The following is a 14,184-nucleotide window of genomic DNA, read 5'->3' as shown; positions in this document are numbered from 1 at the left end:
GTCTGAGTCAAGCTACAATACCAGTACAACCAACAAATTAAAATAAATAAAATGACTACATCATAAATAAACTTGCAATTCATTATGGACTTAATACAAGTAAGCATTAGTGTTAAAATAGAGAGTTGAGACTTGAGGCTGTCATAAGAAAAAATAAAAATTTCCTCAGAACTTTGTGACTGGATGTAGGGTAAGCTCTGAAGAATACCCTTGTATTTTACTGGAGAGTGAGAGACTGGTGAGTGGCAGAGAATAGTGAAGGAAATGATAATCAGGAACAGCTTTTCAAAGTATGCAGTCTTTTACATTTATTACAAATTTAATAGGTCACAAGGTTAACTACTGCTGTATAGATTTTATCGTTATTTCTAAGACATCTTGGAAATGAAAATGTTTATTTAAAGATCAACTTAGATGAAATGAATAAGGCTAATGATATATATATGTTATCATCCTACAAAGTTCATGAAGCATTATCAAGTAAACTCAAGCCTACCTGAAGAGCTACTCTGTTCACCATTTAGCGATACAGAGATGGAATCTCTGGTCAGTTTTCTAGGATCATGGGGCACTATTCTTGAGATCATCAAACAAATTCTTACATATAATAGACACTCTAATACTTTTCAAGTTTGTTAGGATAAAGTAATGAAGGTTAGATCCAGATAATTTTAAATACAACTATTCGATTGATAACAATCTCACATGAAATAAAATAACATGGGTGTTATTGGAAGGATTAAGTTTTGATGAGAAAGTCAGAGAAGATGAAATAATGTCTAAATTCCTAACCATTAGGTTATAAAATGCTAAATGATCTGAAATACAACAATCTACCTGATATCAAAGTTCAGTTGAATTGCGGAGTGAAAAAGGCACTTTGAAGTCACAGCTGTTGGTAATTCTATTTGCTAGCTTGTCTTCATGAAAATAAATAACTTGCACTGACAAGTCATGAACTTGGGGCCAAGACACTGTTCTCTGGAGCTTCTTTTACACCAAGCCAGCACTCTATCGCTAGAACCACAGCTCTATTTCCTGTTTTTAGTAGTTAATTGTAGATATGAGTCTCATGGACTTTCCTATCCAGGCTGGCTTTGATGCAAGATCCTCAGATCTCAGCCTCCTGAGTAGCTAGGATTACATGAGCCACAGGCACCCAGCAGGGTATGCTATTTTTATAAAAGAATGTGTAAGCCAATGGAAGTCAGTGATTTGGAAGGCTAGTCCCTGTTGTGCCAACTATGGAAATATGTTTTGTTTTTGTTGTTACTTTTCTCCTTTGAGTCCTACTTTACTCATTTATGAAATTAGTTATGGAACCTGTGAACTTGTACAAACTTAATTAGTGTGTTAATAAATGTGATTATTCTTTCTGGGTTCTTTCACTGCTTTGTAATCAAGAAATGCATGTTCCTTGTTTTTATTAATTTTCAAGTTGTTGTAAAGAGGGGACTTCAGTTCAACATGTTAGCTTATGAGTACACTGCAGCTTGATCAAGGTCTTTGCTTCCTGTTTCTCTCTCTCATCTGTCATGTGTTCTGAACCTCATGAATACCTTCTAATTATTGTAAGTAATTGACAGAATTCTTTAGAGATTGTTGTTGTTTATTAATTACTGTCAGGTTTTAGGGCTTTCTTTTGGAGAAGGGAGAGTGTTGAAACAAGCAAAATATTCACACACACCAAAAAAAAAAACCCTATATTGATGATTGAAATTGTGCTCTGGAAAAAGTCTAACAAATTGAAAACAAACAAAAAAATCTCTAGGATTATAAACTGAGCAATTAACAATCAAGTATTATTCCGAAAGGTAGGGAAGTAAGGAGCAGAGCCTAAGGAACCTCTTGTAGCCACCCTGGTGTCTCTAGCTGGATTGGCAGAACAGCCTAGAGGTGAGGGAGGCTATCATTAAATGTAGATGAGGGCTGTGCTTCAGGCAAATGCAAAGGACATAGCCTCAAGAAAGCCTTGCATATGAAGAATAAAGGTCTGGGGGAACCTGAAGCCCTCCTCTCCCAAGTAAGGAGTGTGTCTGAAGCCCTGGACACAGGGTGGGGCACTTGACTGATATACTACTAGACCTGTCAGTCCAGGGTCTCGGTCAGGGAGTTTCCTGTGACCAGCCCCATGCCCTTGAGCCTATTGAGGCCTGGACTAGCTTAGGTACCATTACACCATGGCAGGTGTCATGTGTCCATGTTCAAGTCCTTTGTCCTGTCTCCTGGATATTCTTCAGTCACCATGGTCCCAGTTCAGCTCTCCCTCAAAGTTGAATTAGCTGTTGGTATTGTTTTTCATGTTTCTTTCCTCTCTAGTCTGTTTCCTAACTGCATTAAGTGTATTTACTGGCTTGCTGGTCTTTGAGACAGGATTCTACTATGCAGTCACTGGCCTCCAAGCTCTGAACCCTCAAAATGTGGCTTCCCTGCAGTCTCACCTTACAACAATAGGACCCGTAATATCTTAAAGATTATGAAAAGATGTGGGCAGTTCCTACTTCTTTTGAACATTTGTAACTTTTATCTTACTGGTAGGGACTTTTAGAGAATTGTGTGCCTACATTAAATGTCTTCTGAGATTCCCTACACTTTCATCTTAGACTTGAAGGAGGAATGAAGTTCTTTTTGCCAGAATCTTTTTATTACCAGATTGCCAGACCTCTCAGATGACAATTCCTTGATCTATTTTGTCACAAAAAGATTCTCATTTTGGGGGTGTGAAAAAAAAGTCGTAGGTAAGCCTGATATCAAACTGAAAGTCTTATTATAACATGATTACACATGCAGACTTATAAAAATGATGGTATTGCTATGATTGTTCTTTTCAATTTTTTTTCCCCAAATTGCCACTGTTAAAAATGCCGCCTTCAATTTTCAACTATGTGAGTTGTATGTACCTTCCTCTTTCTGGGGCCACCCGAGTCATACTTTCCTTATCCAACCTATTCTTCACAAACTACAAATACGTGGGAGTGTCATATGTTTTGAAAGTCAAATTGTTAGTTGAACCTTTACTTCCACTCAGTCTTACATTTAAATTATAGTTATTTGTTTGTTTTCGCTTTGACTACTGAGTACAGTATACCTCAGTTAACAAAAACAAGTAGCTTTGTGCACAGAGGTCTGAGCCAGCACTTGTCAAAGTGTAGGGTGAAAGGCTGGGCATTCCAGTAAAGGAAACCCCCAGTACCAATTTATTTATGTTGACTAACTTTAGACTGGATGGACACAATCCTGCTTCTTCTCCTTTTTCCACAGGGCATCTCCCAAGCTGGTTCTGACAAAGGACCAATTTAATGTGACTAAAATTTGTGGAATTTCTTAGTCCTAGCAGCTAATGTCTACCTCCACTGTTCTTTTGCTATAACCTCAAGGAGAAGCGGAAGTAAGCCAGGTGGAAATAGGGGTTGTTTCCCATCAAACTCACATAAACATTGCAGAGATCCTTTTCTTCTCCACTGTTTTATTATGAATATTAGACTAGGAGTCCTTTTCAAGTGGGAATTGAAACATTATGTGAATTCTACACTTCCTCTTAGATAATAGCTACAAAAGGCAGGGAGTTTTACATGTTACATGGCAGGGAATCACATGAAAGTCTTATTAAAATAAAGGTTTCCATTTGTGGATCTCAAATGCCATCTGAGATTCAAAAATTCATAAAATGTTCTAAGTGATTCAAAGGCTTCTCTTCTGTAGGGCTCACTTTGAAATGCTCTTGTTTCGTCACAATCATGTTCTGATACCCTGGTGATCATGGAGGAACTTATCGGTTTGGTAACTTGCATGACGTTAAATTCACGTGTGTGTGTGTGTGTGTGTGTGTGTGTGTGTGTGTGTGTGTGTGTACACCTGAGTTCACATTTGTACATACTTTGATTTTTGTAGCAAGTAGGTTTATAGCTTTCATTTAAATCTCAAAATGCTCATGATTTTTAGTCAGTATAGAAACTTTAACTTGACTTGGGGTGTCATATTCTATTTAGGCTCGGTTGTGAACATCAGCACTAAAGGCTGTTTTTCTTTTGCTTTGTTTTCATTTTACTATTTGCTTTTCTGTTTCTTATTTTCAAGGCAAGATCTTTTCTTTGTCTACAGCCTTATTGACTATACATATATACACACATATTCCTTAGGTATTTAGTGTCTTGTAAATGATTTATGGTAATATCTTTTAGGAGATTATAAAATAATTTAACTTCCTGAGTGCTGAAATTAACATTTTTAATTGCCTCTAATTTACTGAGATTTACATTGGCACTTTTATATTCACTTACCTTATGCACTATCAGGGGAAAAAACATTATATTTTACAGATTGTATATACTATTCATCCTGGCTTGCAGTTGGCTAAATTAAAATGTTCCTTGAATGGCTTAGTAATGTGTATGTAAATCCCTTAGCCTTTGTAGGAGATGCTCACTGCCAAGCCACTGGACTGTGGGGAGCCCACGAGATGTTATCATGAAACCCAGAAGTAAGAGCACATGAGTTCATATTTTGAAGCAAAGTTGCATAAGAGTTGTAGACTTAACCTATCTTCATTTTGGCAACAAAAATAAAAGAACATATTCATAAATTCATAAATAACTATAACGGCTCAATGGTTGTATGAATAATAACCTCACAAATGATGAAAATTCAATTTCCCTTTAAAGGTATGTACTACAGGTAAAGGTATGCACTGCAACCTCCTTTCATTCCCCCAAGAATATACTAATATGATCTCTAGAATTTGTATAATAATACAAAATCCAATACTTAGAGTTCTACATTTCTTAAGTGAAACAAAAAATTCTTTCTTTCTATTTTCATTATTATTTACAATTTCACTGGTTTTCATTTTGTCACTTTTTTTTTGGTTTTCTTTCCAGATATACATCAATTATTTTTTTCTTTGCAGTAGCTCAACACATCCAACTGAAGAAAGTTTACTTCTTATTGGAGGGCTAAAATAAACATCTTACAGATGTTAGAACTTCAAAGATAGGAGGTTTTTTCTAAGCCCAGCATAAGATAGCCAGCAGCCTGTGTTTTCAGAATTAGTTTGCAATCCTTTTTTTTTTTTGCCAGTCCTGAGCTTGAGCTCAGGGTCTGAGCACTGTCCTTGCACTTTCTCAAGGCTAGAGCTCTACCACTTGAGCCTCAGCACCATTTTTGGCTTTTTTTTCTATGTATGTGGTACCAAGGAAATACATAGAAGAATAATACAATTCTCCTGGTTCCTAGAGTGTGAGAAATTGTTTCCTTTGGCAGAATGGGTAAAATATGTAAAGACCCAAAGCCAACCTTCTATCTATTTTAATTTTATCTGTAAAGATGAAACAATGAGGACCGGGAGTATTGCCTAGTGGTATAGTGCTTGCCTAGCATGCACAAAGTCCTGGGTTTGATTCCTCGGTACCACGTATACAGAAAAATGCCAGAAGTGGTGCTGTAGCTCAAGTGGTAGAGTGCTAGCCTTGAGAAAGCCCAAGGACAGTGCTCAGGACCTGCGTTCAAGCCCCAGTACTGGCACACACACAAAAAAGATGAAACAGTGAAAAGTAAAATGAGATATAATGAAAAGTAAGCCTTAGTGTCATTATTGAAAAATCAAAACCCTGTTACACTCTGGGCTCTTATGTGGCTTGTGTGCACTCCTGCTTCAAGCTAAAGTGATGTTTCTCACCAGAACTGCATGGTACTGGGAAGGACCTTTTGCAAGGGGGTGCGTGCCAGCAGAATTCTGCACCTGGAAGTCATTTATTGGGTACCTAATAAGCAAATGAAATGTTTAATAACTGTTCTGTGAAAATGAAGCTTCACACAGTGAATTTCCGCTGAGGTGGCTTCTCTACCCCTGATTCACATGGCTGCCCCATCTCAGAACTTTAACACTTTTGTCTTTCCCGTTTGCTGGGTCCCGCTGAGGAGGCAACATTAAGATCAAAGTGATGTTCATTTAATTAGTTGTAGATCCATGTAAAAGCATTTATTTAGCACATGGCTATCCAGTGTTCCACCAATAGGCCGCACAAAACATTTCTCCAATATGCACCTCAGGCAAGGGGAATTCTGCTGTGGTTTCATCAGAAGGATTTCTACATTTGGATTTTTTTCACACATAGATGATTTAATCACACACAGGTGATTTAAACTCATAGAAATTTAATACTGTTTATATTTTTTAGTTAAACTTAAGTAGTGTTATGGAATTTCATTGATGATTTTGAGGGAAAAAGATAGACCATCTTTTATAGAAAGCACTAATTGAAAATACAACTGTTAGCCCCAAGCAAAGGTGACTTATGCCTCTAATCCTAGCTACTCAGGAGGCTGAGATCTGAAGATCTCAGTTTGAAGTCAACCTGGGCAGAGACTCTTGTCTGTAATTAACCACTGAAAGTGGTTCCACTGGAAGTGGAACTGTGGCTTAAAACAAAAATCTTAGGGACAGCTCCCAGGACCAAACATATCACACAGTCATACACACACACACACACACACACACACACACACACACACACACACACATTTCCTTTTGTTCTCTTACAGTGAGAAGTCTTTCTTGGCTATATGCTTTCAGGTTTGCCTACTATGTTTATCTAGGGAACCTCCAAGTGCATTAACATTATGATTGTCACATCAGAAACTCATTACATCATTGTGTCACCAAGTTTTCACTAGGGTCAGATGACTTATCCTGAAAATAGATTACCTTGGGGCCCGGAGTCTGCCCTAGTGATAGAGTGCTTGTCTAGCATGCACGAAGACCAGGGTTCCATTCCTTGGCACCACATACATAGAAAAAAGCCAGAAGTTGTGCTGAGGCTCAAGTGATAGAGTTCTAGCCTTGAGAAAATCCAAGGACAGTGTTCAGGCCCTGAGCGTAAGCCCAGGACTGGCATAAAGAAAATGAAAAAATAAAATAAAATAGATCACCATTGATCTCGTTTTCCACATTCAGAGTGTCTTTCTCTTGGTTAATACCCGAATGATACAATTGTTTAATATTTTTAGCCAAGGTCACTGTGATAGAATGGATAATGTTTTAAAAGCTTAGTGACCAGTGTATATGACATTATTGGGAGATGGTGAAACCTTGAAGAAATGGGGCCTAATGAGATAAAGTTAAGTTAGGTGGAAGTGTGTCTCTAAATGGGTAGTAGACCATGGCTACTTTCTGTATATCATCTTTGTTTCCTGGCCTCCCTAAGGTAAGCAGTTTCTTACAGCACACCATCTCATTGTTGTATAATGCCTCACCGAGGGCCCAAGGTTGTCAAGTCAGGTGACCTGGGACTAAGGCACTGAAATCCTGTGCCAATATAAAGCTTTCTTTTATTCCCCAGCTCTCAATCCTCTCTCTTCCTCTCTCCTCTTCCCTCTCTTCCAACTCTGCTTTTCTCTCTCTTCTTTTACTTGATCCTAGTCTGAGACTATTGTAAAGATCTCAGAGGATGTTGGCTATGGGTTTAAGAATTATTCACACCTCAGAGTTATAAGGAAGCGATTCTTTTGGTTTCTGTCTTTTCTTTTTCTTTTGTTTGAGATATTACACTGGTAAAGCTCCTATAAATTTCCTTTAAATTGTTCATGCTTATACCAATTATCATTGTCAAGTATGCTTCTTCACAGGAAAAAAACAAGAAGACTTCCCTGTAGACTGTAGCTACATATACCAATATAACATAGGAAAAGTTGTGAAGAATTATGTCAGTACTTGACATTGAAAACAGCAGATTAACAACTTGAAGTAAAAGTTCTTTATTTTTTTTTTGACTGCTTGAGCAGATTAGAATTTCAGTTCTCTTTCAGTGTGTTAAAACTGCCTAGAGGAAAGAAAAAAGTTACCAAGTTGGTGGAGAAACTACTCAGAAAGACTGGGTAAGCCTAGGTGGTTGGTGAATTCCTATAATCTCAGCATCCCTGAGGCAGAGATAGGAGGATTTCACCCTAAGGCTGGCCTCAGGCCAAAGTTCAAGATACTATTTGGAAAATGTTAATACCAAAAGGGCTAGGTCAGAGCTCAAATAGTTACCTAGGTGTTTGCCTAATAAGCACCCGGCACTAAATCAAATCCCAGTACACAGGGACAGGGACAGAGAGATAGAAAGCATGTGCCTAGGGACCTAAGAGAAAAGTCATCTTTTAAACTGGCTTCTGCAACCAGTACAGGAAACCCAGATAGTATCTACTGAAGTACAGTAAGGTCCTATCTGCAATTGAAATCTCAGAATGTCCACTATAGAGAACAGGCTCTGGGTAAATGAGCACCCAACAGCCCTAATCTACCAGCAGGTGAGAGGCAGCAAGGTAGTTCTCAGTGCCTTGGCGAAAGTCGCAGACCACTTATTAATCGAAATGCCAGATGATTATACTATTTTCTCACTTGAATATAGCACATACCAGGAGACTGGTTATTTTACATAATACTACTGGCTTTGAAACATTTGTTTTAAAACACCTTCTTTAATAAAGAGCAATTTTTTGAGACCCATGTTGTCTAATTGGCTGTTAAAAAAAAATCTCTCCTAGGAAATTGTCCTTATGGTCTCTTTTAAGGAAAATAAAACAAAAATCACTTAAGACCATCAGGGACACCAATCAAACCCTGCTGATAATGAACTCTGGGAAACTGCTCACATTCTTCTTGTCTACTCCAATTTTATTGAAATTAATTGTATCTTAGTGGTTGAGTCTCCAAGGATCTCAGCATTCTCCTCTACTGCAGAAGGGAGGGAGAGCCGGCTAGGGGTCCTTGAGGACCCAGCATTATGAGTGTCTGTGACAACTACTTGAGACATGGCAGTCACTTGTGGTTACACACTCTGTATGGCCTTTGAGTCAACACAATGTCTTCAGTACCCTTTGTGCAGCTCTGTGACTTGTGCATTGTTCAACACCCATTCTGTTTGTGAATGAATCATGGTTGCCTAGTCACTAGAGAATACCAATTGTTACAACCATCTTCTTTTCAATGAGCTTAAGTTAAGGCTCACATTAAGCACCCCAGTTTCCTGTTAGAATTGCACTCTAATCCATTGCAGATCTGCCCAAGAGGTAGAGATCCTGGGCAGAAAATAAATCATGCATGTGTTCTACACCAATAACTGAAATTTGTGTCTACCCTTTCAATTCCTTAACCTGTAAACTGTCAGAGTTTTTGTAAGAAAATAAACAGTAGGGATTATATCCATAAGTCTTGTAAATTCTAAAAGGATATTTATTCTTGTAGGTTTCCTAGAATAAAAATGGCACTAGGTCTACTAAAATTTCCTCCGTCATAAACCACACCAATGCCATTTACCTTCTCTTCTAGTGACATTGACTTTTTCTTTGCAAATACCTATGCTAGAGAGCACTGACTTTTAGTATGTATTATTAGTTACAGCCCATGTGTCTGATAAAGTTTTCAAGATGTAGTAAGCTCCTTAAATTTTTTAAACCTAAAGTTTACAATTAACTAATAAATTTAATGTTTAAAAATAGATAAATATGTAGAAATGGTCACATACAGTGAAACGTTATTATACAACTCTCTATTAAAGGGCAGTAGGCCTGGAAGGTATAAGGGACAGCTTGTGAGAAAATTAAGCAAATTTAGGCTTAAACACAACCATATGGACCTTCTTGAAGAATAAACAAACAAAATTCAGGAACTGTCATTCCAAATAGGGGTTCAACAGATACATTCTCAAGATTGTACAGACCTCTGGCTTCAACTTTTAAATACACTGCATTCTTTTGACAACTTTGTACCTTCACTTAAATAATAATCTGAAATAGTAGTGAGAATTACACACACCAGATCACTGGGAGGATAAGCTGGTAACGTAGCTTTGCAGGGTGTGTGTGTGTGTGTGTGTGTGTGTGTGTGTGTGTGTGTGTGTGTGTATGTGTGTGTTTGTGGGGGGGGGGCTGGTAACATAACTAGATCTTGGGCATCTCACTCTCATTTTACTTTTTTGCTTATGACTGGTGCTTTGCTACTTGAGCCATATCTCCAATGGGGTTTCACACTTTTCTGCTAGAAATGATTCTGGACTGCAATTCTCTAGGTCTCAGCCTCGTGAATAGCTAGGATTTCAGGCATGCGTCACTAATGCCTAGCTCTTTCAGGGTTTTTAGGGCCTACCTGTATACTAAAATGGCAGAACAGCATTGTATCCAGACTCAGAGGGTAAAGAAATTAGTGCAGAGGTGCATATGACATGTATGTGGATTGTATATATGGACACATGTGCTTGTGGATGTATATTATACCCAGGGAAGAACAGCTGACATAACCACTTCATATTAATGATGGTTTACGTATTACTCAGTCAGAGCTTAATGGTAGTAAAAATTGATCATATATAGCAAATCTAAAATGACTGATGTATTCATACCAAGCCCACTGGGTGATTTTGTTTTAGCCCCCAAGCCTTCATCATATTAATGATTATAATTCACATTGGGCTATTTTTAAAGGTACCTACTATTTAACTTTGAATATGTTTCAGTTTTAGGCCAGGCATAAAACTACGACTATGTGTCTATAGGCCATTCTTATTTCCTCTTCAAAGAGGGATCACTACTACACTGTTGGTGGGAGTATAAACTCATTTAACCACTATGAGAGCAGTATGGCGATTCCTCAAAAGACTGAACATAGAGCTCCCCTATGACCCAGCAATTTCACTCCTTAGCATTTACCCAAATGTTCAAAAACAAGGATATACTAAAGCCACTAGCACAATGATGTTCACTGCAGCACTATCTACCATAGCAAAGATATGGAACCAACCCAGATGGCCCTCAGTTGATGACTGAATCAAGAAGATTTGGAACTTATTCACAATGAAATTCTATGCTGCCATCAGAAAGAATGATATCACCCCATTTGTAAGGAAATGGAAAGACTTAGAAAAAATCATATTAAGTGAAGTAAACCAGACCCAAAGGAACATAGGCTCAATGGCTTCCCTCATTTGTAAAAATTAGTACACATCTAATTAGTACACAGCAGAGGATTACAATAGCTCAAAAACATAGATATAGGATGAGACTAAATGACAGGATCACTAGGATATGGAAACAAGAACTTTATCTTGTGTGACTGCTGTTCTTAATGTACTCTGTTATTTCTCTTCTCTTTTTTTGCCTTTTGGTTAATCTCATGTTGTTACTGTATCTGACTTTGTTACCTGGTATATTGTATATACATTTATTTGTTTATTTGAAATAATAAAGAGAATAGGGAAAAACAAGATGATTGGAAAGGTGTGGGGGGAGGGAGTGGGGACAAAAGCATGAGAAGGGGTATCAGTGTATGAGTAGTAATGTAACTACTATCTGGAAAATGCAACTGTAACTCCTCTATACATTACACCAACAATAAAAAATAAAATACACTAAAAAAAGAAGAGAAAAGAAGGAGAAAGAGATAGCTGTGAATAAAAATAACGTAGTATATATTACAAAATTATAAGAAGAAATAAATTTTAAAAATTTAACCATTACACATGATAAATATTCAAGATGTAGGTAGGTAGCTTTAATTTGAAATTATATGTTACTAAACAAGTACTGAAGTATATTACCTTAATATGCACAGTTTTTCTTTTTATGTAGCATGTTAAATAAAGACAATTTGAAAATTTTAAAAAGACCATGACTATGGCAAGCTGTAGGTTTATATATTTAAATGACGTTGTGGTAAAAATTATTCAAATCCATGTTTTAAATTTACTGTAATAAAGTTTTGTTTTTCCTTTGAAATGATGACAACTGAGTTACAAGAGTCAATTGATGGAGTTAGTAGTTTCAGTCCTCAAATTAAATAGTCTTCAAACTAGATTTCAAGTTCATTTGCATGTCTGCCCTGCCCTGAAACATTAATTTGTTTTTGCTACATTGACATATTGAAACAAAAACTTTGTTTGCTGAACTGAGCTGAGTTAGATATGGCAATGCAGATTGATACCTTCCAGTCCTGGTAAATTTACTTAGTATTTCTCTATTGTTTGCATCCATATGTGTAAGCTTGAAAAATAATACTTTGGATTGTTTTCATAATGAAATGGAAATAATAGCTGTATTTGTACAAGTGAATAAGTGTTAGTCACTTAAGATATAATCTGTTGTAATCCTCATAAATTACTGTTATCAACCTTTCTTTTTACAAATGGAAAATTATGTCAAGACAGGTGTAGTTAATCAAGGAATTGCAAAACTAATATACAACCAACTTCTAGGATCTGATTATAAACTATACTGGCTAAAATGTCCAGACTTTTTCACTGCATTTGTAGACTTTAGATATTTGAGTATCAAGAGTGAAGAGATGTACAGTTGTGCTTTTGTGAACTAGGAAAAGTTTATTGTTATGATTTTTCTTTATTTACAGTCACTAGTAGATTGTTGATATGTTGGATTATTTTCCTGTTCAGAAAGAACCCCTATTTCTCTGACTGTAGACACATTCACCTTTCAATGTGATTTCCAAAGTTTACCAAAACATTTTAGACATACTCCTTAGTATCATAAGTTCATAATTGATAAGTAGCAGAAGAGAACTGTGAAAACTTTCCATGACTAAATCAGATCCATGTTCTGCCTCAATTCATGGTTACCACACTGTGAATGCCACAGTTCCTTAGTAATATTCAGAGTGCTTGCTTACTCAATAAGGCTTTATAAATGTTATTTTAGATTATTAAGGGAAAATATAGGACTTCTGTAATTTAAGATCTATGATATATTAACCTTTGTTTGTAGTAGACAGGGCCTCCAATAGAAACTATGCATTTATTCACCTGATTATTATCAGTATCAAAATGTCTTCTATTGACTGAAGCTATACCAGTCAGAATAGAATATTGTACTTTTTTTTCCCCACAACAAATAATGAGATTCTTTCAGATTAACTAGGAAGTGCTTTGTTTCTCTATTCTCTATTCTTTGGTAGGCCATGGCAACCTTCTCTAAGTTCACAGATGCCTTTGACTCTATTGGACACTGTAGAGCTTAACTATAGACTAAATACTAGTTCATCTGGCCCACAGTAAGTGGGCCAGTAAGTAATATTCACTGTGAAAGAGCTCACCTGACCCTTTATAGGGGGCTGTAAACATCTACAACTCCAAGACAACTTTTGCAGTCCAGTTTGGAATCCACTCGAAATCTGGGAAGGGTGAATCATCTCTTGTCTATTTCTACTTAGTAGAAATAAAATGAGCTCATTTATTGTGACTGAATTACTCTCTACCTTACAGAATGAACAATAACGAAAAATCAATGCCAACCTACTAGATTGGATTCAAGTGCTTGAGAGATTACTCCCTGAACTTCCTCACGCATTATATTCATCAGTCCGTGTTTTTCTATTCCAGGGCCTACTCTTCCCAAGACTCACGTTAAAACAGCTTCTCTTGGCTTGGTTGGAAAAGCACGATCCCCTTTGCTTCCTGTATCTGTGCCAACAGCCCCTGAAGTGTCTGAGGAGAGCCACAAACCAACAGAAGATCCAGCTAATGTAAGGGAATCTTTCAAATTCATGTTCCAAAAACTATGCAATACATCTAAACCAGTTAGCTTCCATCATGCATGCATACATACACACATGTGTATATCCTTTACATACATAAATCTATGTATACTTATATTTACTAATGAATTTTTACCAATGGAGTGAAATACCTAGGCATCAATGAAAGATGATGTAATCATCATTAACATGAAAAAGTAAACCAGACTCTGAGGACTTTTCTTTTTTTATTTTTTATTTTTTGCTTTTCTTTTTTATATATTTTTATTGTAATTAATAAAAGGGTTACATGATATTTGCCAGATAGAAGGTGCATTAATTCACATACATTGATACCCTTTCACATGTCTTGGCACCCATCACCCTCCCCCCACCCACCACCCACTCCCCATATTGGTTTTCCCCCCTTCCCTATCAAGTTTCAGATAACCAAATACAAATAAATTCAATGTATCAGATAACAAAGTGAGATACTGTAACAATATGAGATACCCAAGGGACAGCAAAGGAGATGAGGGATAACATACTACATTAAGGACAACAATCATTCGTTATATGGCTTTTGTTTCAATATCCTGGAGGTCCTTTTCTGAGGACTTTTCTAAAGGAATGAAGCACAGTACATCTAATATAAAAAAACCCTCAAATATAGAATTGAAATAAAAGAT

General features: G+C 36.8%; 1 protein-coding gene across 1 annotated transcript in view; it reads left to right on the top strand.

Moving 5' to 3' along the window:
* The window catches only part of Dcc (DCC netrin 1 receptor), a 934,207-nt gene that overhangs the window by 916,601 nt on the left and 3,422 nt on the right, over positions 1 to 14,184 (top strand). The window contains exon 28 of the mRNA XM_090353075.1: positions 13,362 to 13,504. Within this exon, the coding sequence (XP_090209201.1) occupies positions 13,362 to 13,504 (143 nt within the window). The remainder of the gene's footprint in view (positions 1 to 13,361; positions 13,505 to 14,184) is intronic.

The sequence above is a fragment of the Megascapheus bottae genome, chromosome 19 (genome assembly GCF_031878675.1).
Source record: "Megascapheus bottae isolate mThoBot1 chromosome 19, mThoBot2.hap1, whole genome shotgun sequence".
In the NCBI taxonomy this organism is placed as follows: Eukaryota; Metazoa; Chordata; class Mammalia; order Rodentia; family Geomyidae; genus Megascapheus; species Megascapheus bottae.
Note: the sequence above shows the minus strand (reverse complement) of the source record. Positions and strands in the feature narration are given on the sequence as shown.